At 44.0% G+C, this 21144-nt stretch overlaps 3 protein-coding genes across 3 annotated transcripts; 2 read left to right on the forward strand and 1 right to left on the reverse strand.

The window, feature by feature from the left end:
- Positions 1–5390: 5390 nt before the first annotated feature.
- Positions 5391–6795, forward strand: LOC131134996 (claudin-9-like). Its single transcript, XM_058080772.1, has one exon. The coding sequence runs from the start codon at positions 6136–6138 to the stop codon at positions 6790–6792; it is 657 nt and encodes a 218-aa protein (XP_057936755.1). The 5' UTR covers positions 5391–6135; the 3' UTR covers positions 6793–6795.
- Positions 6796–9392: 2597 nt separating this feature from the next.
- On the forward strand, positions 9393–12772 carry LOC131134497 (claudin-3-like). The gene is made up of 2 exons (XM_058079863.1): positions 9393–10094; positions 11724–12772. Exons 1-2 carry the CDS (start codon positions 9604–9606, stop codon positions 12370–12372), a joined length of 1140 nt encoding a protein of 379 aa, XP_057935846.1. The 5' UTR covers positions 9393–9603; the 3' UTR covers positions 12373–12772.
- Positions 12773–17290: 4518 nt separating this feature from the next.
- Positions 17291–20870, reverse strand: LOC131134661 (THAP domain-containing protein 5-like). Its single transcript, XM_058080164.1, has 5 exons — positions 20676–20870; positions 19414–19597; positions 18650–19296; positions 18006–18192; positions 17291–17927 (listed from the first exon to the last, which is right to left on the reverse strand). Exons 1-5 carry the CDS (start codon positions 20738–20740, stop codon positions 17838–17840), a joined length of 1173 nt encoding a protein of 390 aa, XP_057936147.1. The 5' UTR covers positions 20741–20870; the 3' UTR covers positions 17291–17837.
- Positions 20871–21144: the final 274 nt, after the last annotated feature.

Below are 21144 nucleotides of genomic sequence, written 5' to 3' on the forward strand. Positions count from 1 at the left end.
AGATTGGGTTCCAGAAACCTGGAGGATGGGTGGAATGTCCACAATTAATACTCTGAGGAGAGATGGTTTCAGGGTCAGATTAGAGAGCTCTTTGCTCAGGCAGGCTACACTTAAGCATATGAATCACAGGTGGGCAAATTGATTCAAATGTTGATATTATGGATATCAGGGCTGTATCGGTATCAAATTGATACTAGATACTACGTACATTAAAAACACAGTTGGATTTACACAGTGCATTAAACAAGGCGACCCTGATAAGACGTGTGTCATATTGTATGCTAACCAGAGAAAACACTCAAGCTGAGGCAAAATTGTGTAATAAATGCTAAGTATTATGATTGGGGTTAAGCTATAATCCCAGAATCTTTTGGCGCCCGTGAGAAAATGCTGAGGCAGTCAGAAGTGACAACTGTTTTCAAACCGTGGCAAGGCAAGCCCAGACTTCCCCCTTAGACCACTTTGGATTCAAATCACATTTCAGTATTTTACTTTATGAAAACCAGACACCGCTGCCGCTGTCTTTTGTCCGAAAGGGCATCACCGGGGGGTTTGATCTAAATGCCCCTACATGCTAAACAGATTTGCTCTGTGTAAGCTACAACTTCCCCAGGGCAACATTATGGTGATCAAACATAATGAACTAACATAATCCGCAAGCATCAAACAGATGGCCTTTTGATACAGTTGAGAGGCAAGAAAAGCGATGAGTCATGTCGCACATCGGAGAAGCGACTGCATGTGTGTATCGTCTGTCTGTGACGTCATCACAGTGAGACTGGCGTTTCGACACAGTCGCAGTTTCACTGTGATGGCGGACTTCACCAGTGAGTCACACTTGACAAAGTGAGCTTCTGGGGCAGGAGTACACAAACTCTTTCCACTGAGGACCGGATACTGTCATCAAAAGATCAGAGTGGTGGTCGGAATCTGAGTTTTTTAGTGTAGAGCAGGGGTGCTCATTAAGTCGATCGCGAGCTACCGGTCGATCGCGGAGGTGGTACTGGTCGATCGCTGGTCGATCGCAGCGTGACATTACAAAAATATCATCCCAGCATCAATGCCGTCACTTGATTGATATACAGGGCAGCCATTCAGATGACAACTGAATGTTGCCCTTCGGGCGACCAATCAAATCAAACAACGTCTCTAAGTGCAGCAGAACTTACAATGTCAGCCTATCATCCATCCCCGTTACTTGATTGACATACAGGACAACCAATCAGATGACAACTGAATTTTGACCCTTAGGTCACCGCTCATGCGTAAACAACGATGCAAAGTGCTAAGCTAGTCGGCGAATTGCGAGATTTTAAGCCCTCGCTAAAGTTTATGGTCACTAAAATGAGTGAAGGAGCTGGACCAAGTAAAAAGGCAAAAACTGGACCAAGTAAAAAGGCAAAAAACATATCACTTCCATACGGATATGGAATATTATACGGATATTATGATACGGATATTATCCATGACTGATAAACATTTGGAAGTGTGCTTGAGGCTGGCTATCAGCAGCTACTGTCCGGACTATGCATCCCTGGCTGATTCAATTCAGTGCAAGTCATCAAAGTAAACTCAGGTAATTACAAAAAATGTTAATAGTTAATTATGTGTGTTTTGCAATATTGGCTCATTTGGTTATGTAAGGTACATTAACATACATTGTACGTACAAATAATCCTCAATACATTTGAAAATAAATAGATGTTTTGCATTTTTGTAGTGGGTAGATCATTTTGACTCGGTCATTTTAAAAGTAGCTCGCATGCTGAAAAAGTGTGAGCACCCCTGGTGTAGAGCATCTGCTTTGGTTGAGGAGTCCTGGTTTGCTTTTTATTGGCTCTCGGTGAGAGAGGAGGATGCCGTGTTATGCATCTGCGCACACTGACAGTTTAAGACCTAGTTGTTGAAACGGGTAACTTCCCATGATGGGAGACCATTAGAAAGGAGTTTTTGTTCCAGTACTGCATGATCTACTGTATCAAAGGCCTTGGACGGGGGGTGGGAAAACCTTTTGGCTTGCGGGCCACTTTGAGTTAACAAAATTGGACAGGGAGCCAAACTATATATTTTTAGGGAAGTCTGGGGTATGTTCAAGTGGTGCAGGACATGTATGAGGCCTGTAAGATAGACCTGTTGAGGTCTGAGGTAAGATGTGCTGTAGGTGTGACGGAAGAGTTCAAGGTGGAGGTGGGACCGCATCAGGCATCGGCTCTGAGCCCCTTCTTGTTTGCTATGGTGATGGACAGGTTGACAGATGAGACCAGAATCTCCATGGACTATGATGTTTTCAGATGACATTGAGATTTGTAGTGAGAGTAGTGAACAGGTGGAGGAGATGCTAGAAGTGTGGAGGTTTGCCCTGGAAAGGAGAGGAATGAAGATTAGCCACAGCAAGATGGAGTATATGTGTGGGAATGAGAGGGACCCGAGTGGAAGAGTGAGGTTACAGGAAGAAGAGATACAGAAGATGGATAATTTTAAGTACTTGGGGTCAACAGTCCAGAGGAATGGAGATTGTGAAAAGGAGGTGAAGAAGCGTGTGCAGGCAGGATGGAACGGGTGGAGAAAAGTGTCAGGCGTGATGTGATAGAAGAGTTTCAGCTAAAATGAAAGGAAAGGTATACAAAACTGGGGCGAGAGCAGCCATGTTGTTTGGTCTAGAGACAGAAAGCAGAACTGGAGGTAGCAGAGATGAGGATGCTGAGGTTCTCATTGGGAGTGACCAGGATGGATAGGATCAGGAAGGAGTACATCAGAGGGACATTACATGTTAGAGGCCTTGGAGATAAAGTCCTTTAGGCCAGACTGAGATGGTTGGGACATGTCCAGAGGAGAGATAGTCAATATATTGGTAGAAGGATGCTGCCAGGTAGGAGGCGTAGAGGAAGACCAAAGAGGAAGACATGAGGGTAGTTGGTGTGAGAGAGATGGATGCAGACTATTAAAGAGTATGTGAACGTTCCTCCTGTTTTACTTCGCAGACAGTGCAGCGGGTAGGTTAAGTTGTGTATTACATAGTTGTGTATTACATAGTTGTGTATTACATAGTTGTGTATTACATATTGTGTTTGTTTGGCACCACGGGTGAGGTGGTTGTCTGCATGACTGCATGTGAAAAGTGCTGTCTGTTGTCCAAGACCGCGATCATGTCATTCAGTAATATTTCTGTCTTTTCCGGAAACCAGATTTAAACTGATTTAAACAGTTTCTGGTTAAAAAGTATTGAACTGGTTGACTGACATTTGGACAAATGGATGTATTTGCCTTCTCCAACAGTATGAGATGACTGATCTGAGTAAATTATGGGCTACAACCGTGTCATAAATAGCTTGATGATCAGAAGGTAGTCCGTTAGAAACCAGTATGTGAGAGGAACCAGTCCGACCAGCTCCCTCTCCCACGGGAGGTGAATGTTTGCAGGTGGCTACATGCAGCTGGCAGTTTTGAAACAAGTGACTGCACCTGCACACCTGCCTTCCCCTGAGAAATGCCTTTTATTCGTATTTCATATTAATAGGATATGCAATGTAATATGCAGAGGTGGGAGTCTCAAGTCTTTAATCCCAAGTCTCGAGTCAAGTCTGAAGCAAAGACATGCAAGTCCAAGTCAAATCTCAAGTCAAAACGACAGGTTGAATCAAGTCTGAAGTCGTTAAAAGTAATAAGTACTTTGAATGGGGGCACATTTTAAAATCTAAAAAGTATTATTTTCAAGTCAACAGTATAAAAAACATCAATGCCCAAGTCATTGATGTCAAAGTCCAAGTTGAGCTGAAAGTCTTGTCAAGATATTGTCAAGACAAGTCCAAAGTCATCAAAATTGTGACTTGAATAAAGTCACATGACTAGAGTCCACACCTTGGGTAATGTGCGTGCACGACATATGTGTGCATATATCATGACACATATATCAGGCCAGTTTTTGGGCTGCAATGTCTGTTTAAAACTTCAAGAGCACATCTGCTTCTCCGTCAAATACCAGAGGATTACAGGAAGCATTAGCCAATAACTGTCATGATTGAGCTGTCTGGATTCTGATAATCCACAGGGTTGAAAAGATTCCACAGAAAACCCATCCAGATTTCAGAGAAATATTGTGTATCTTGCTGTGCAGTCACTTGGTTTATACAAAATTATAATGAATACAAATGCGGTTGTTATTGCGAACGGAGATGATTATTTTATTATTAAGGCGACGCTGAGGATGTTAAATCACTTTTTACTTTTTACATCTCAGGTCAGAGATGGCGGTGCTGGGTCTGTTCAGCATCCCTTCCTGACATTTTGATGGTGAAAAGACGTAATATGTTCAATCCTAAGTGAAGATCCCGAGTGGCCCCCTGCGCTGCTCCCCACCCAACATAAAACATATTGCGTGCCGTGAGGCGGGAGGAGAAGAGCAGGGAATACATTGGTGATTTGCAGAAAAAGTGAGAATAACTTGAAATGACGACAGGGGTAAACACGCGGAAACGTCCAAATTCTGCAAACACAGAAATGATCCAAAACCATAAGACGCATACTATAAGTTCAAACAAAGAACAAACAAGAAAATGCCGCGAATGCCAGAAACACACGCATGAGAGAAATGCTATATTTTTCCTTTGCATTTCCATGCAGTGTTTATTTTATTGATTTCTAAGTAATTGATGTATTTATTCTGCAGCATTTTCCTGTTGAATTTGTTTTATGGTTTGGGATCATTTCTGCATGTCTGTGTTTGGCCACCATAGGAGAGGCAGGGAGGGCGCCATTGTGTAGAAAAGTGTCGCCAGAGAGAGGACTCTACTGTACAACCTTATTTTCCAAAATCACATCTTTCATTTATTGAATACAATACATACTGAACAAATATTTAGTAGTTACATGTATTTTTCAATAGTCAAATGACTACTGAGTACTCATAAAGGATTATTTGTTTTGTTGCGCAAATTACATTAAAAAAAACATTACACTCAATTTAACATGTCTGGAAAAGAGTAGGCAGAAGCAGAGCTTATTTAATTCTGGCCCCTTCTCCATGTCTATTATTATTGTCTTGTTGCTCCCTTTTCCCTGACGTTATTCTCCATTGGCTCTATACGTTTTAATATGGAAAAACAGGAAGTGAACAATCAGTAATTGCAGATAAATGGAAAAGCAATAACCTCTGCTTCTTCCGACTCCTTTTCAGACATGTTGAAGTGAATGTAAATAATTGAACCATTCTGGAAGCCAATTGGGATCTAAAGAGGATTTTGAAATACTGCAGGACAAAAAGACGCCAATGATGAAGAATCATGAGGCAGCAGTTGAAAGTTCAGTAAGAAGACGCGCATTCACTATTCTTTTCATGTGAATCCGCTGAAGTGTGACGTGGGGGGCGGGGGGGGGGGGTGATCATGGTGACCAGTGACCCCAGGTGACCTTTGTAAATGAGAGGAAAGCTCATAATGAAGCAGAGCTCACATGGCCTTGTACAAAGAAGGCATTTACTCCCTCAAAGAACCTCAGCAAGTATTTCGAACCTGAGTATTAAATGCAACAAATCAAATCATATCTGCTACTTCCTTTGACTAGATTGTAATATTCCAGCATTGGAGGACGTCTGCACGGAAGAGGACTCATGGAGGCATACAAGGGAGGTCATTGTTGCTTTTTGCCACGCACACAGATCTCATTCCAAGGCTGATTGTGCATATTTCTTCTTTCAAAGAAGAATTCAAAGGTGCTTCTGACTCTTCATTAGGTGCGTTCTGCCTGTATAAAAATGATTCGAAATGAATTGTGTTTTTTGCAAATGTTCTGTTTTGGATCTCTTAAGATTGTGCAGGTGCACCTATATGACGAATGGGAAGAAAGTATGAGTATGAGTTTTAAATATGAGCAACTTTTCGATGCCTTTCGGGCTGCTTATATGGGCCATGTTAAGGTTGAGATGAAATGACAATAATATTTGATGCATCCTTCAAAGGCAAGCATGTTGAGGCCACGGTGCGCTGACTCCACCTTCAAGCCGTATAAAGAAGGTAGAATTAGTTTCTCCCTCAAGTTGGACTCAGGACTTTGAGCCAAGGAGATCCGATATCACCTTCTTCTGGGGAAGGCGGCGCACACAGAAGGCCTTCTGTCCCACGCCCGTCCTCCGCTCTCACTATGGCATCGTCCGGCTTGGAGATCCTGGGAATGACGCTGGCTGTGGCGGGCTGGCTGGGGGTGATGGTGGCGTGCGGCCTGCCCATGTGGCGTGTGGCCGCGTACGTGGGTCAGAACATCGTGGTCTCGCAGGTGATCTGGGAGGGCTTGTGGATGAACTGCTCGGTGCAGAGCACGGGGCAAATGCACTGCAAGGTGCACGACTCCATGCTGGGGCTTCCTGTGGACCTGCAGGCGGCACGCGCTCTCGTGGTGGTCTCCATGGTGCTGTGCGTCATGGGTATCGGATTGTCTGTGGCGGGGGCGCAGTGCACCGACTGCAGCCGGGACGTGAGCACTAAATGGCGTTTCATGGTGGCTGGCGGTCTCGTCTTGACGGTGGCAGGACTGCTGCTGCTGCTGGCGGTGTCCTGGACGGCCCACGCCATTGTGATGGGCTTCTACGACCCGCTGCTGGAAGAGACGGGCAAACGGGACTTTGGCAACGCGCTCTACTTCGGCTGGGCCGCCTCCTGCCTGCTCACCCTGGGGGGGGCCTTGCTGTGTTGCTCCTGCCAACCCAGAAAGTCCACGGTGCGCAGGGTGCCCGCCCAGGTGGGCTACACGGCTGTTAAGAGCTTATCAACACGTGGCTATGACAGACGAGACTACGTGTGAACATGTGACCAGCAGGGGAGACAATTAAAATAAACATGTCGGACATGTTTTCATATGTATGGCATGCTTCTGTGGCGCTGGGGGTCTTTTTTTCCTCATTAGTGTTAGTCATGCATACGTGTTTGACTACAGATGATCGAGTCATGTAACTAATCTTGTAATAAAGGTGTCCATTTAGTGATCAATCATTTATGTGCATTATTTTAGATTAAAGTCAGCTCCACCTGATAACCATCAGTGGCTGTCACTTGTTGTGCACATACCAGCTGCACCCCCGAAATGAGATACTGAGTTTCTGGGCAAATTTAGGTAGGACACAATGGGGCGCTTGTTGCCTCTTCCTCTTTCTTTGTAACCTGTCCTGCATTTGGGAGAGTGAAACCCAGTCTGGTATAATCACCCAAATGTGCAGGAGAATGCCCAGCAGAGACCCTCAGAACCACAAAGACTTCATTGATCACCTGATGCAGCGCCCCTCACAGAACTGAGTGAAGTAAAACTAAACGTAAACATTATTTAGTCTGAATGTACTATTGATCGGCCTACTTATTGTACCCTAAATACACAAAACAAACTAAAGTGACCTACTTGCTTGTTTTTGAGCTGCAAAGCGCAAAGTTGTGGTGATGAAAACCTTGTTTTGCATTTTAAACATGTTTTAGCTCCAGTGCGAGGTTAAGTATTTGTAACATTTGCTTCTATATGTGGGAAACATCCCTTGACTGACCACACAATTTGTATGCAAACACACAACCTGCCTACTTCTGCCTGTGTTTGTTACTTTATATCAATCACTCCTACAGTTTGGAGGGGATTTTTTGTGAATATATATTTGCTATGAAGGTGTAAAGCAGTAGAAGTATTAAAATCAGTAACCGGGTTTGTATACAAGGTGCATTCATGAACCTGAGGTCAAATGAACCATTTAAAACACAATGACCTTCAAAGTAAGGACACAGATAAGACCCCCGCCCCCGTCTTCTCCACCACCTGGCACCATTATGCACACAGATACTTTCGGCTTTTTTGGCCTGGAATATTAAATCCCCTCTTTAGCTACATGTGAAGGTCACATTATTAGAAATACATCCGAGTTTGATACAATAACAAACATATTGTTACATGACTATCTCAAAACTTGAACACCTCAAAACTGTAGTTTTTTAATCTTAATTTTTTGGATCTAATGTTGTCTGATGTCTAATGTTGTCTAATGTTATCAGTGACAAAGCCCCCCTTCATAAAATTGATGATTTTCTGTTCTGGTCGAACAGAGCTCCTGAACATTTCATTCATCATGAAGAATGCATGCTATCTTAATCTTGGTAAGAGCATGCAAGTGTGTGTGTGTGTGTGTGTGTGTGTGTGTGTGCGTGTACGTGTCCTTCTTGGTTGTTTGAGTTGCAGGCTAAGTGTGCCAGTGAGATGTTTCACTTTTGAGCAGGAGTGGAGGTCTCACACCAGGGTTGTCCAAGGCATCACCTCGGGGCCCATGGCATATCTATAAAAATACAATTTAAAACAAAAACAGCAATATAAGAAAGGCAGTACAAGAACACAAGAAAATTGAGACAATACTAATTTTTTGAATGTAATCTCAGTTTTCAAAAGGTCAAACAAAAACCAAAACATCCAGAAACGATAAGCTCGCAATCAAAAAGAAGCATATCGTTCATATCAAGATAGACTACATTTGATTCAAAGGTCTCGTATTTAAAGTGCAAGCTAGTTACGGCAGGTCTGTATCTTCTGCTGCATTTTTAGTGTTTATTAGTGCTTATTTATTACTTATTATTGTTTTTGATGCCATAGCAACCCCTTAAGCAAGTGTGTGGCTATGGATGCTCCATTGTTTACACTGGGGAGCAACTGTTAGCATTGAGCACCCCTTCGCTACGTAGCGCAATCGAAGATCCCAGCAGTGATATGGAGGAGGAGAGGGTGCATAGCGGGAGTCAACAGCGAAAAAGACGATAAAAAGGTTGCTGTATAAAGACGGTATCAACCATCTGTCGTCATGGGGAACGTGAGATGGAATCATGGCTACCGTGAGTGCATTATATTGAACATTTTCTATATTTATGTACAGATAATAGACTATTTGATTTCAGCGGCCATTGTTTTTTAAGATAGTTTATATTTGAGTGAAACTTTGCACGCATATTTGGCTTTGACTTTTGTCTTAACTCACTTTGTGGAAAAAATATTGGGATATATACAGTATATCGTATATAAATATGTATATCAGGATGGTCCATATCACCCTGATCTTGTCCTGTTTTGTATAATTCCACGGAATCAATCGCTCCCTATATGATCATATTTTGGGGTGGAGGAACAGTTTTATTGGATTTATTACTTGCTAAACTAATTAATAACAAAAACCAAGGTACTACTGTAATTGTTTCAAAATCCAAACACATCGGAGGTTGGCCAGCGTTCAAAATGTATTGTTGAGGTTCCAATGTTGTCTGTGGCCAGACCCAGACACCGTGGATGCTGATATTCGCTATCTGTCATTCGCTGGCTGCTTCTTGACCACCTCTGTTACACTTTAACCAACGCAGACCAGCGATAGCAGCTTGTGTGTACTCTCCCCTCACCCAAACCAGTGGGAACGCTACTGAGGGGTTGAATGATTAAGCTGAGGTCGTTTGCTGTGCCAAGGCTGCATTTTTGGACGCTCTGCCACGGAGGGACAGTTTGAATTTTTCCCTGGCCAATAATCAGCAGACCCCACCTTCCACTGAGCTTCCACCTATATGAGCGAGTGGCACGCTTACAACGGACAGAAGCCCTCAGCACTGAGACATGCCTTCAGTGGGACTGGAAATACTTGGAGTGACGCTGGCCGTCCTGGGATGGTTTCTGGCCATGGCATCCTGCGCTCTGCCCTTGTGGAGAGTGTCCGCCTTCATCGGGGTCAACATCGTGACGGCCCAGACCACCTGGGAGGGCATCTGGATGAACTGTGTGGTCCAGAGCACAGGTCAGATGCAGTGTAAAATCCATGACTCCATGTTGGCCCTCAGCGGTGACCTCCAGGCCGCCCGCGCTCTCACCGTCATTTCCATTGTGGTGGGCCTGATGGGTATCCTGGTAGCCATGACGGGGGCCAAGTGCACCAACTGCGTCGAGGAAGAGCGTGCAAAAGCTCGGGTGATGATCGTGGCCGGGGCGGCGTTCCTCTTGGCGTCTCTGACACAGCTCATCCCGGTGTCGTGGTCGGCACACACCATCATCATGGAGTTCTACAATCCCGTCATCCCTGAAGCTCAGAAGAGGGAGATTGGAGCGGCTCTGTACTTGGGGTGGGCTGCGGCCGCCTTTCTGCTCATCGGCGGGGCCATCCTGTGCTCCAGCTGCCCCCCTCAGCCCGAGAAAAGGTACAGACCTCCGTCAAAGATCATGTACCCGCTAACCAGATCCATGGCCCCCAGCGGCTACGAGCAGAAAAACTACGTCTGAAGTGGCGCCCCCGGAATATACTAGTGATGGACAAATTGTTTTCAACTTTGGTGTGTAAACTTTGTTCTCTTTATTTGACACTGTTTCCCAAATTTAGCCGAATCCCTGTTTTTAGTTACGCATGCTTTCATATGAACTCACTGTTTTGATATAAAAAAAAACACTTGAATCAGTTCAGTATCGGATCAAATTATTTTCATTCATTTTTTGTACCGCTTATCTTCAGGAGGGAGCCTATCCCAGCTGTCTTTGGGCGAGAGGCGGGGTCCACCCTGGACTGGTGGCCAGCCAATCCCAGGGCACATATAGACAAACAACCATTCACACTCACATTCATACCTATGGACAATTTGGAGTGGCCAATTAACCTAGCATGTTTTTGGAATGTGGGAGGAAACCGGAGTAATCAAATGATTTTTCTTCTTCTTTATTAAACATTTTTGGGGGTCTTTTGGATGCGTGAATCTTAATTCTTCATTTTTTCAATACATTTTGGACAGTCTTTGTGTCGCCAGTGCACTGGGGTCCATAAAGGCCAACTTGGATGGGTTTGGTGTGGACATCAGCCCTTATTGATTGAAATTTGGTCCTTTAACTTCACGTGACTAGGGCCCAAGTGGGACCTTCAGGTGCATGTTAAGTGCAAAAAGAATGGAGGCTTCTCTACATGTGCATGAACCGCCGTCAGCATCACAGCAGCCGTCGAGCTGACTGTTTGCTCCGAGATAACAAGAACGGCTGTCGGCTTTGTCAGCTTTGTCAGCTTTCTAACAAAGGACCTGTTTCATGGCTGAGGGCATGGAGGAGGGGCACCAAAAGAACCAAACCACAGAACTTAGATACTGGTGAAGGGAGGGAATGCGGGGCGGGGGGTATATCTAGGGAGATGGTCATTCCTCCAAGGAATTCCAAGGATATCCCGCAGACAGAAAGTGATTAAAGGCCATCAAACACCGATGGCAGGTGAAAGCTCCAAAGTTCTCCTGTAAAGCTCAAGGAAGCATTCAACCTTCATGTGTGACTTGATAATAAACAACCGTTTTTAACCCCAGACTGCAAGACGTCATTTGTTGCATAAATCCATACAGAGTACAGATAACGGGATCAAAATTGGGATTTACATCTCACAAACTGTCCGATATGTTGACCTTAAATGGCTCTTCCTCGCTTGCCTTTCCCATCCCTAATAAAAGGCCTCATTGTGGCCGGTCAGGCCCGCTGTGAAGCTGGCCATGAAAGCTGAGAGTCTCTCCACGTCCTTCCTCCCCCTTTTTTGGTGATGTCAGCTCCTTCAAGGACTCCTCCCATCCACCTGATCCTGCTTTATAAAGCATAGTGCTCACGTCCAGGCTACACACACGGCACCGTCACACATGCACAGGCTGAAAACTTCCATAGTGGCCATCTTGTCTGAGCCGTGACACTCGTGGAATATCGGCAAAAGGAGAAAGAAGATCCTGCAGGATGTCTGCCGGCCTGGAGTTGATCGGCATCTCCCTGTGCATCTTGGGATGGATTATTGCCATCGTGGCGTGCGCCCTCCCCATGTGGAGGGTGACGGCCTTCATCGGCAGCAACATCGTGACGGCGCAGATCATCTGGGAGGGCCTGTGGATGACCTGCGTCGTCCAGAGCACTGGCCAGATGCAGTGCAAAGTGTACGACTCCATGCTGGCCCTCTCCCACGACCTGCAAGCGGCCCGAGCCCTCACCGTCATCTCCATTCTTTTGGCCATCTTGGCAGTGCTCGTGGCCATCACCGGCGCCAAGTGCACCAACTGCATCGAAGATGAGGCCTCCAAGGCTAAAGTCATGATCATCTCCGGCATCTTCTTCATCGTGTCGGGGTTCATGCAGCTCATTCCCGTGTCCTGGTCGGCCAACACCATCATCAGGGAATTCTACAACCCCTTAATGACGGACGCCCAGAAGCGGGAACTTGGCGCTGCGCTCTATATCGGCTGGGCTGCTGCCGCCCTTCTGATCCTCGGCGGCGGACTCCTCTGCTGCTCCTGTCCGCCCCGTGAGGCCAGGTACAGCAATTCCAGAATGGCGTATTCTGCCTCACGATCCGCCGGCGGACCAGGGATGGAGAGGAAAGACTATGTGTGAATGTGAACAAGAAAAAAGACTGACAGTTTCTCTCCACGAAGAGACAAACACCAGACTCCACCATGAAGGATGCGTTTAATTTTGTCTTTCACAAAAGGAAATAGAATGTGGACATTTCCTTTAATCACTTCTAGAAACAACAGCGAGGAGTAAATATTGTCATCGTGCTCCCACCCCCAAAACATCTTCATGTTGTCCAGTTTCGATCCAAACAGCATAACGCCATCTCAAGATAAGGTGTAAAAAAATCCAAGCTAATCCAGTTTTAATAATATTAATAAATGAAACACTAATAATAACACTGCATTGTACATGGATATCAGTGCACAGTCTCATCCACATTTTGTATCCTATACAACTTGTCTGTATCTTTTTCAATAAATATCATCTGTTAAGGTCATATCTCATCTTCTTTTGTTTAAACTTTGCAAAGTGAATTTTATGGTTTATAACCACGTTTGAGAGTCAATACTGACCATTACCGGTGACAACATGGCTTATTGTGAAAAAGTTACTAATTCATTATGAAAGAGATATATTATTTGCAATGACAAATATTTGCTTTGTCACTAATAACACAAAAGCTAAGATGTCAACATTATCTTAACAGGTATTGACCTACACTGAATTGCTTTAGCATCTTTAATGTGTGCTTTTATTCCTTGTTGGAAAGAGTGTGGCCTCCCTGACCCGACTAGTGACCCCGTACTTGTTTGATGTAGTTAAATCATTACATAATCTTTGTCTCAGACACCTACTGTGTTCAAACTCATTTAAACTGTACTTAACTTCATCATAAAAAACCTCATTTGATGGCTCCGGTATAACTAATGAAGCGACCGGTGAGTTTATGTATCCCAGCATCTTCATCCAGAGTGTCACACCCAGCAGTTGGGAAGCTAAAATATTGATGGACGTCTGATATAGTCACCACGGTGTTGTATCGCCTTACTTTAGTGTATCGATGTCGCCCCTAACAAAGACACAGTTTGACACACACGCTGTGACAGTCATAGTAATTAAAGCTGACAAAAGACACCTCCCCCAAGCTACCATGTAAATAATAATAGCAATTCAAACGACCTAAACTGAGCTCTAATCTCTCCCACAACAGTCTGTTGACACTTGACTGACAAACTAAAAATATCCAATAAAACTTAAATTAATATTTTTATGTTAAACACCAATATTTTGCATGTTAATATTAGTTACACATAAAAAGATTAGGTTTTTTTTTTTTTAAACAAGCCTTTACAAAGATAATAATTCTGTTTTTGTTTACACTGTTAGCGGTATGCATTTAATGCTAGATCTCTTAGTAAAACCACAATAGTATAGATATTAATGTAATATATGAATATAATTTTAATATATTTCTTCAGCCAAAAATCAGTACTAAAGAGAAAGAAATACTATTACTACTACTACAAACCCACCTAAGTCATTTCTAACAACATGACATGAGAAATTAAATTCTCCTGTATAAGCGTCAACAATGCTAACATGCGTGATTGTATTGTTTTTCACATCAAATGCATTAAATTAACGTATGATCACCATGACGACCTGTGACAGCAATGACACAGCTTGAGACGTGCATGTGACGCTAATGTTTTGACAGAAAGGGAATCTTCTATTTTAGGGATTCACGATACGCAGAGTCAAATATTTCAGAAATATATTTCTTCATCATTTGGAGGATTTCTCTCAATTGAACGTATTTGTTTCATTCCCAACATTCGTTGTGTGTTTCATGAATCAACATGTGGTCTTCTACGGTGGCACATACCGACAGAGCAGACCGAAGTCAAACAACAAACACGACATCCCCTCATTTGCCTTGTATATGTGTGTTACTGTGTGTGTGTGTGTGTGTGTGTGTGTGTGTGTGTGTGTGTGCGCTCCATTGACTTGTGTCAGGCCTCCTGGCATGTTTGACCAACGTTAAGCTAATTATTGACTCTCACTGCACCCGTCCAAAAACACATCACTTTCAAAAGCTTTAGCGCTCTTATCTTAAAACACAAGCAATATATTTTATATTATGCAGATTTATATGTGCGCAACACCACAAAGCTAAAAATTCTGAGTGAGGGCGAGCCCCTGAATGGAAAAAAGGGGGGAGGGGCATGGAGGTCAATTTTGTGTCTCTGGTCACGTTTGGATAGCTATGGCCAAGTCCGGCAGGTCACATGACCGAAACCGGGGAATGTGAAGGGCCGAGACGTTGCCTGGCACCTGAAGCTGGAATGAAAAAGAAGCCCCCACCCATCCGGGGAAAACACACAAGCTCACTGAGTCTTCTCATGAAACACAACCACACAATGTTATCACCTGCAAAAGCAAGAGCAAAGTAAAGGAAAGCTATTAAGATATAGGTGGAACCTGCCTATCTTGATGCCATGCAGCATGGCTGATTAATGTTGATATTGGCAAAACTGAAACGGACATTGCACATTTACTTGTGACCTGGGCCAGACACATAAAAAAGGGCAATATTAAGTGCTTTTTTATCCATTTGTGCTTATTTTTATTTTCTGTTTTCCTGTTGTGACGGAGCTGTTATCCACGGGTTGGGTTATAGGAGTCAGTGATGTTTGCTACTAGTTAGAGCCAACCCAAGAGAAGAGAGAGCTGGCCGCATTCAAGTGTGGAGTGTGTCTTGCTGTAAGGTATACACTGCTGTTTTGTACACAGCAGTGAAAGGCTGATTTGTGCCGACATTTTAATATTTCATATGCTCATCTTAAAGAGCTGCTGTAAATTCCAGGTTAATACTGTCATACTGTTATTTTGAAACTTATTTTACATTGAACAGGAATTCACGGAGTGTATGTATTAATGCTGTGAGTAGTCATCTTGTCAATAACAAGGAAGTCCACAATGCTACAACACATGTCAACGTAAACTGAACATAAAATAACAGAATTCATGAAATGGCCCCCCAGATTCCAGTTGATCCCCGCATAGAGCAGTGGTGAAAACCTGGCACTGTGAATGGAGATTCAGCCGAAAACGAGGCTTTATTGTTAGTTGGTTGTAATTTTGTATATTTGGGATACGATTACGAAGAGGCTAGTGGTTCTGTTAGAGCTGGGATACAATGGAAAGATTGCGGTCAGATAATGGACATTTGACATTCAACAAGCAGGATCAAAACTAACAAACTGCTATCGGAAAATCACAGGGAACACTCAAACATACCCATGCACGTGATAAGGAGTCGTTCCGCTGCAATGGCGGTAAAGCCTTTACACAGCCTGCTGAATGTCAACTACTTCACCATTGCAAGAGAATTCAAGGCACGCATAGCATCGTCAACGTGATGACACCACTATCTGCGAGTACATTATCAGCATTGATTAGCTGTTTGCTACATTTTCACTGGCGACTGTAATGTGCTAAAATGAGCACCATTTGAAATAGCGGCTAATCTCAGATAAAGTTCCTGACATTGGCGGTAACCAGGATTTCCTGGAGCATCGATCGGTGAATTGAATGCACTTAACGATGATATGGTATGAAACACGGTGTGTTGGTCTGTGAACTGTCTTGGGTCAGACTGGGTGTGTTCTGGAGGAACCTTCAGCCCATTAGCTCACTGCTGAGGCAGATGTGAGTTAATGCCTGCTGATAAACGCTTTGAGTCAGATGAAAAGACCTTAAAAAAATACCCTCCCTTAAATTCCAGCAGCGTGAGAGACTGAATGCAGATAGCAGCCCTGTGTTACACAGGTCATGACGGAAGCTGGACAGCCAGGATACAAGGTTCTTCATAGAAGGGCATGGCTTAAAAAACAACCGATTGCTCGTTACAAAGTCATAATTTGACAACAAAGCTTTTTCAGTGAGTGACATGGTCAAAACGCTCTATAAAATATAACTTTTTGTTCAAATGTTGTATAAAAATTGATCATATTTGGACAAGTTAAAAAAAAGTGGGGCTGCACGGCAGACGAGTGGTTAGCACGCAGGCCTTACAACTCGGAGACCCGAATATAATTCGGCCATCAGATCAGACCTTCCAGGTCTTCAGATCGGCCATCTCTGTATGGAGTTTGCATGTTCTCCCCGTGCATGCGTGGGTTTTTCTCCGGGTACTCCGGTTTCCTCCCCCATTTCAAAAACATGCTAGGTTAATTGGCCACTCCAAATTGTCCATAGGTATGAATGAGGGTGGGGATGGATGTTTGTCTATATGTGCCCTGTGATTGGCTGGCCACCAGTCCAGGGTGTACCCTGTCCCGCCCGAAGTCAGCTGGGATAGGCTCCAACACCCCGCCACCCTGGCCCTGATTGCTCCATATGCTGACGCCCTCTACAGCTTTGAAGTCATACACAACGCATAGTAAAGAATTCTATTGCCCCCTAGTGGTCGTACACATATTAGCAGTTAAGTGGAAGCGTCATTTACATTGAATTTGTTAAAAAGGTTAAAACCATTCCAGTCTGCTTAGAAGTTACGTATATGTAAAATATATTTTTATTACATTACACCTTTTTTGGCTTTTGTTTTCTTTTTTAATAATTGTATTTTTAGAACATAGCTTGAGGCCAGACTGGACACCAGTTATTTAAGTAGACAAGAACAGAATATGCATTAATTCTACCGCTTTTCCTCATGAGGATCGCGGGCGTGCTGGAGCCTATCCCGGCTGACTGAGGGCGAGAGGCGGGGTATACCCTGGACTGGTGGCCAGCCAATCACAGGGCACATATAAACAAACAACCATTCCCACTCACATTCACACCTACGGACAATTTGGAGTGGCTAATTAACCTAGCATGTTTTTGGAATGGGGGAGGAAAGCGGAGTCCCGGAGAAAAGCCACGCATGCACGGGGAGAACATGCAAACTCCACACAGAGATACCCAAGGGGGAAATCAAACCCAGGTCTCCTTGCTGTGTGGCCTGAGCGCTAACCACTCGGTCACCATGCAGCCAGAACAGAATATAAATATTACAGAATACAAAATGTATTTAAACTGTTGGCTGCAGTGTGTTAGAAATGTATTAAGCTTTGTGTGATGATTGCCTTTTTCTGTCATCTACTGAATTAGTTGGAAATGATTAAAATCAAAGTGTTGAAGTTACTCTGCACTCTGAGTTGCCTGCTTGTCCTATTCACAGTTTGATGAAATCAATCTCTGATCTTTAGATTCTTAACAGCCTAGGAAGAACAAGATTGACACGCAAGGCGCTGAATGAGCGTTGTTTTTAATTAAGAGTTTAAACAAAAAGTTATTGCAACGAAAGGGAAGCGAAAACCTTAAAAAAACATTTGACATTGTCCCCAGTTATTATACACAATTGTGCAAATCTCACAGCTTTAACCGATACCCACGTTTCAATCAATTATCAAAAAAAACAACCTCCCAGTAGTGTGCGTGTTCTTTCTTTGGCCATCTCATTAAAATGTTATCTAGGTGTGCAGACATGTGACCTTCACGGCTTCTCCTCACTATCAATCAGACGAGTGTAAAAAGTAGGCAGCGTCGTCTTCCTCGTAAATGATGGCCACGGTCTCGCCAGTGTCGCACATGGCGGCACTCGTCTGGAAGCGCCACACATAGCATCCGTTTATATAGCACATTTCTAGAAGTTGCATGGATAGTGAAACGAATGTGCTCACCCTCTCCAGAAGCTGCAGTCGCTCCTCAGTCAGCAGGTTGCTTTGCCTCAGGTGGCTCACTGTCCTCTCCAGGCCTAGTAGTTTCTCCAGGTGGCGCCGGTGCCGCTGCTGCAGAACTTTCACCTTCTTCTGCAGCTCGGCCACAATAGCCTCCAGTTGCTCCTTGCTCAGACGGTGCTTGTGGTAACTGGGGAAGGCGGGGAAAACAAGGTTAGACGGACTATTTAACAAAAGTTGTAACACATGTGCATCTACTTACTGCTATGAAATAGCTCTGAATTAATTCAAATATATGTGGCTATTTGAGTCTTATCAGCATGTTGCTAGCTTCGGTTCTATCCCATATGTTATTAGCACAAAGACTGACATTAAACATGGCAGTGTTTCCCATCTATTTATTTATTTATTTATTTATTTATTTCTGGGGGCCCACCTAAAATACATTTGCCACTCTCATTCCAAAACACATACTGTCTGTGTAGCATGTTGTTACCACTTGCTCCAATGGATGGCATGTTAACTGCTTCTTAACACATCTCATACGCACATACCGCAACTGCAATTATATTGCATCATTAATATAGTGAGATATTAGGTGATTTTGGTCCCCATAAAAATATTGGACCCACACAAAGACATCTCACCAGTGCTCCTCCAACTGGTGGTCTTGTCTACCCACGGCGGCATCCTCCTGCTGGTTACCCCCGTCTGCCTCCAAGCTGATGGAAAGTGGCGGCGGTGGAGCGTGTTTGGACACGATAGGAAGAGTAGACGCGATGGGCTCGGGACTCAGCGCGGAAGACAGCACCATGTCCGAGGAGATGAGCGGGTGGGTGCACACGTCGCTGGGGAGGACGTTTGGTATGGTCTCAAAGTAAGCGATGACTTGTGTTTCGTGGCCTTGTTGGACATCGCATGATTCTGCTGTGGGGATTTCTTCAGGTGGCGGGTCTTTGAAAACAAGTCTATAGGCTGGGTTGGGAATAGCTGCGGTGATATCGCCCACCAGATCCTCTTGGCTGTCACCAGACAGCAGCACCACCTCGCTGTTATTGTGATCATCGACTGGCTGCATTAGGGTCAACGGAAGGTTTGCAGCTGCATTTGAATCCCCCACCACATCCAATGTGTTTGGTTCTGCACCTTCGCCAGACTCCCCCAAACTGGCCTCTTGCTGCTTTGACAAATCAACCTGCGCTACTGCCCTGTCATCTAACAGCGCAAGGCTTTGATTAGCGTTAGCGCAAAGCACCTTGACTTTCTTCTCACTTCCATCCATCGCTTTGCGTTTCTACAAAGATAGAAAAACAAATGTTTTTGCAGAGGTTTTATATACAATACTAGATTTTTCATAGAAGTGGAAGCCGTAGATTGGAAATGTGACTGGACAATTTTTGTTTTGTTTCACCTTGGCCTTTTGGAAGATGGTGGGCACGGCGTCACTCTCGAGGTAACGAATCCCCCAGCGCACTTTGAAGCACGATGGCGCAAAGTGCTCGTGGCAGATGTACTGGTGTCGCGAGGGAGTCCAATTCTCCCGTTCCATGTTGCTCAGCCACAGCTGCAGCCGCTCCGGGTCCTGCAGAGGGAACCTGGGATGAAGTAAACAAACATGGGAGGTCTCCATCAAGTAATGCTGTGGAGTAATGAATCACATCTTGGCTTGTGTCAGAAAAATTGTTCAAATTAATGTCATCCTACAAATGTAACATACTGTATACTACTCACTTCATTAAGAACACCTCTCTTAGTGTCAATCAAGACATACAGTGCCTGGCTTGCATAGATGACTTGTATTGATTGGACTACAGCACAAAACCTTCTTCAGCACATGCCAATCCATGAAAATCTTAGCTCATGCTCGCTGAACCACTCTTTCGCAATTTGAGCCCAATGAATCCTGGCATTGTCATCTTGGAATATATCTGTGCCACCAGTAAAAATAAAAAAATCAAATTCATGGAATAAGCCGGTCATTCGGTATTTTCAGGTAGTCAGCTGACTGTATTCTTTGGACACACAACTTTGCTACTGCCGTGACAATCATCAATAGTTAAATGTAAAATGTTTATGGAATTAATGCACTTACTGCATTTCTCGGACCTTGGCTTGCCTGTTGACAATTAGGGAATAAAATAGCAGAATTCCTTATTTATTCTGTTCATCCCCACTAAGCAAAATGATCATGTATTGTATTGTATTGTCCTAGTAACAGAAAAACATGATTTCACAACCTGCCCATATCTTATGGCATTACCATGTCGGTAAAATGTTCATAAACTATATCAATTATACATATTTTTAATATACCCATATATAAGATTCATGTAGATAAATTATTTAGTCACGCAGTATGTGGCTAAAATAGTTAGCTGCCTGTAATTATATACCTGGCCAGTGGGTGGTTTCATGTGCACGTGAAGCTTCGAGAAATCAACCCTTCCCCGAACCGATGGGCTCAAGTCGTACGATACATCACGAGGCTTCATCTCACAAACTCCTCCAGAAATGGAATAAATAATAACTTCCATGTTTTGATTTCGATAATAAATGCGGGAAAAAAAACATTTCAACAGGCATGCTGATAGTAGTTTAGAGAATACAAACACCACCACGACGACCTGCGAGGCGAAGGACTCGCACGTCAAAGCACGCTATTTGTTAACTTACTTGTAGAAGCTTTTCCGGTCAATGTTGTCATTTTTACAGTTGGTTACCGAGCAATACTTCGGCATGACGTCTTTAACGTAGTTGTTGCGTTTATGAATCCGATCGTCCAGGCGGGTTCACAACAAGGTGAAATTCGTACTGTATTGACAAGCACGGCGCATGGTTGACGCAACTAGATCAGCTGCTCAATGACAGGTGACGTCACATAAAGGCGACCGTCTCCGGACAACTTGTTGGCGCCAAAGTCACTTCAGGAGAACAGAAAGCGCACTTCCCCCGGAGCGATATTGGTTAGACGTTAGTTTGGCTGTATGTGCAAAACGCGTTAATTGAAGCAACATTCACAGCAGTTTCGTGTCTGACTGCATTTTAAATGATGTGACCCGCTTGAAAGGAGACCCATGCTAAAAGCCAGGAGGCACGTCACGATGAATCTATGAAGTTTGTTAAAGTTGTTGCAGTGTTCAAT

The sequence above is a fragment of the Doryrhamphus excisus genome, chromosome 8, assembly GCF_030265055.1.
Source record: "Doryrhamphus excisus isolate RoL2022-K1 chromosome 8, RoL_Dexc_1.0, whole genome shotgun sequence".
NCBI classification, from domain to species: domain Eukaryota; kingdom Metazoa; phylum Chordata; class Actinopteri; order Syngnathiformes; family Syngnathidae; genus Doryrhamphus; species Doryrhamphus excisus.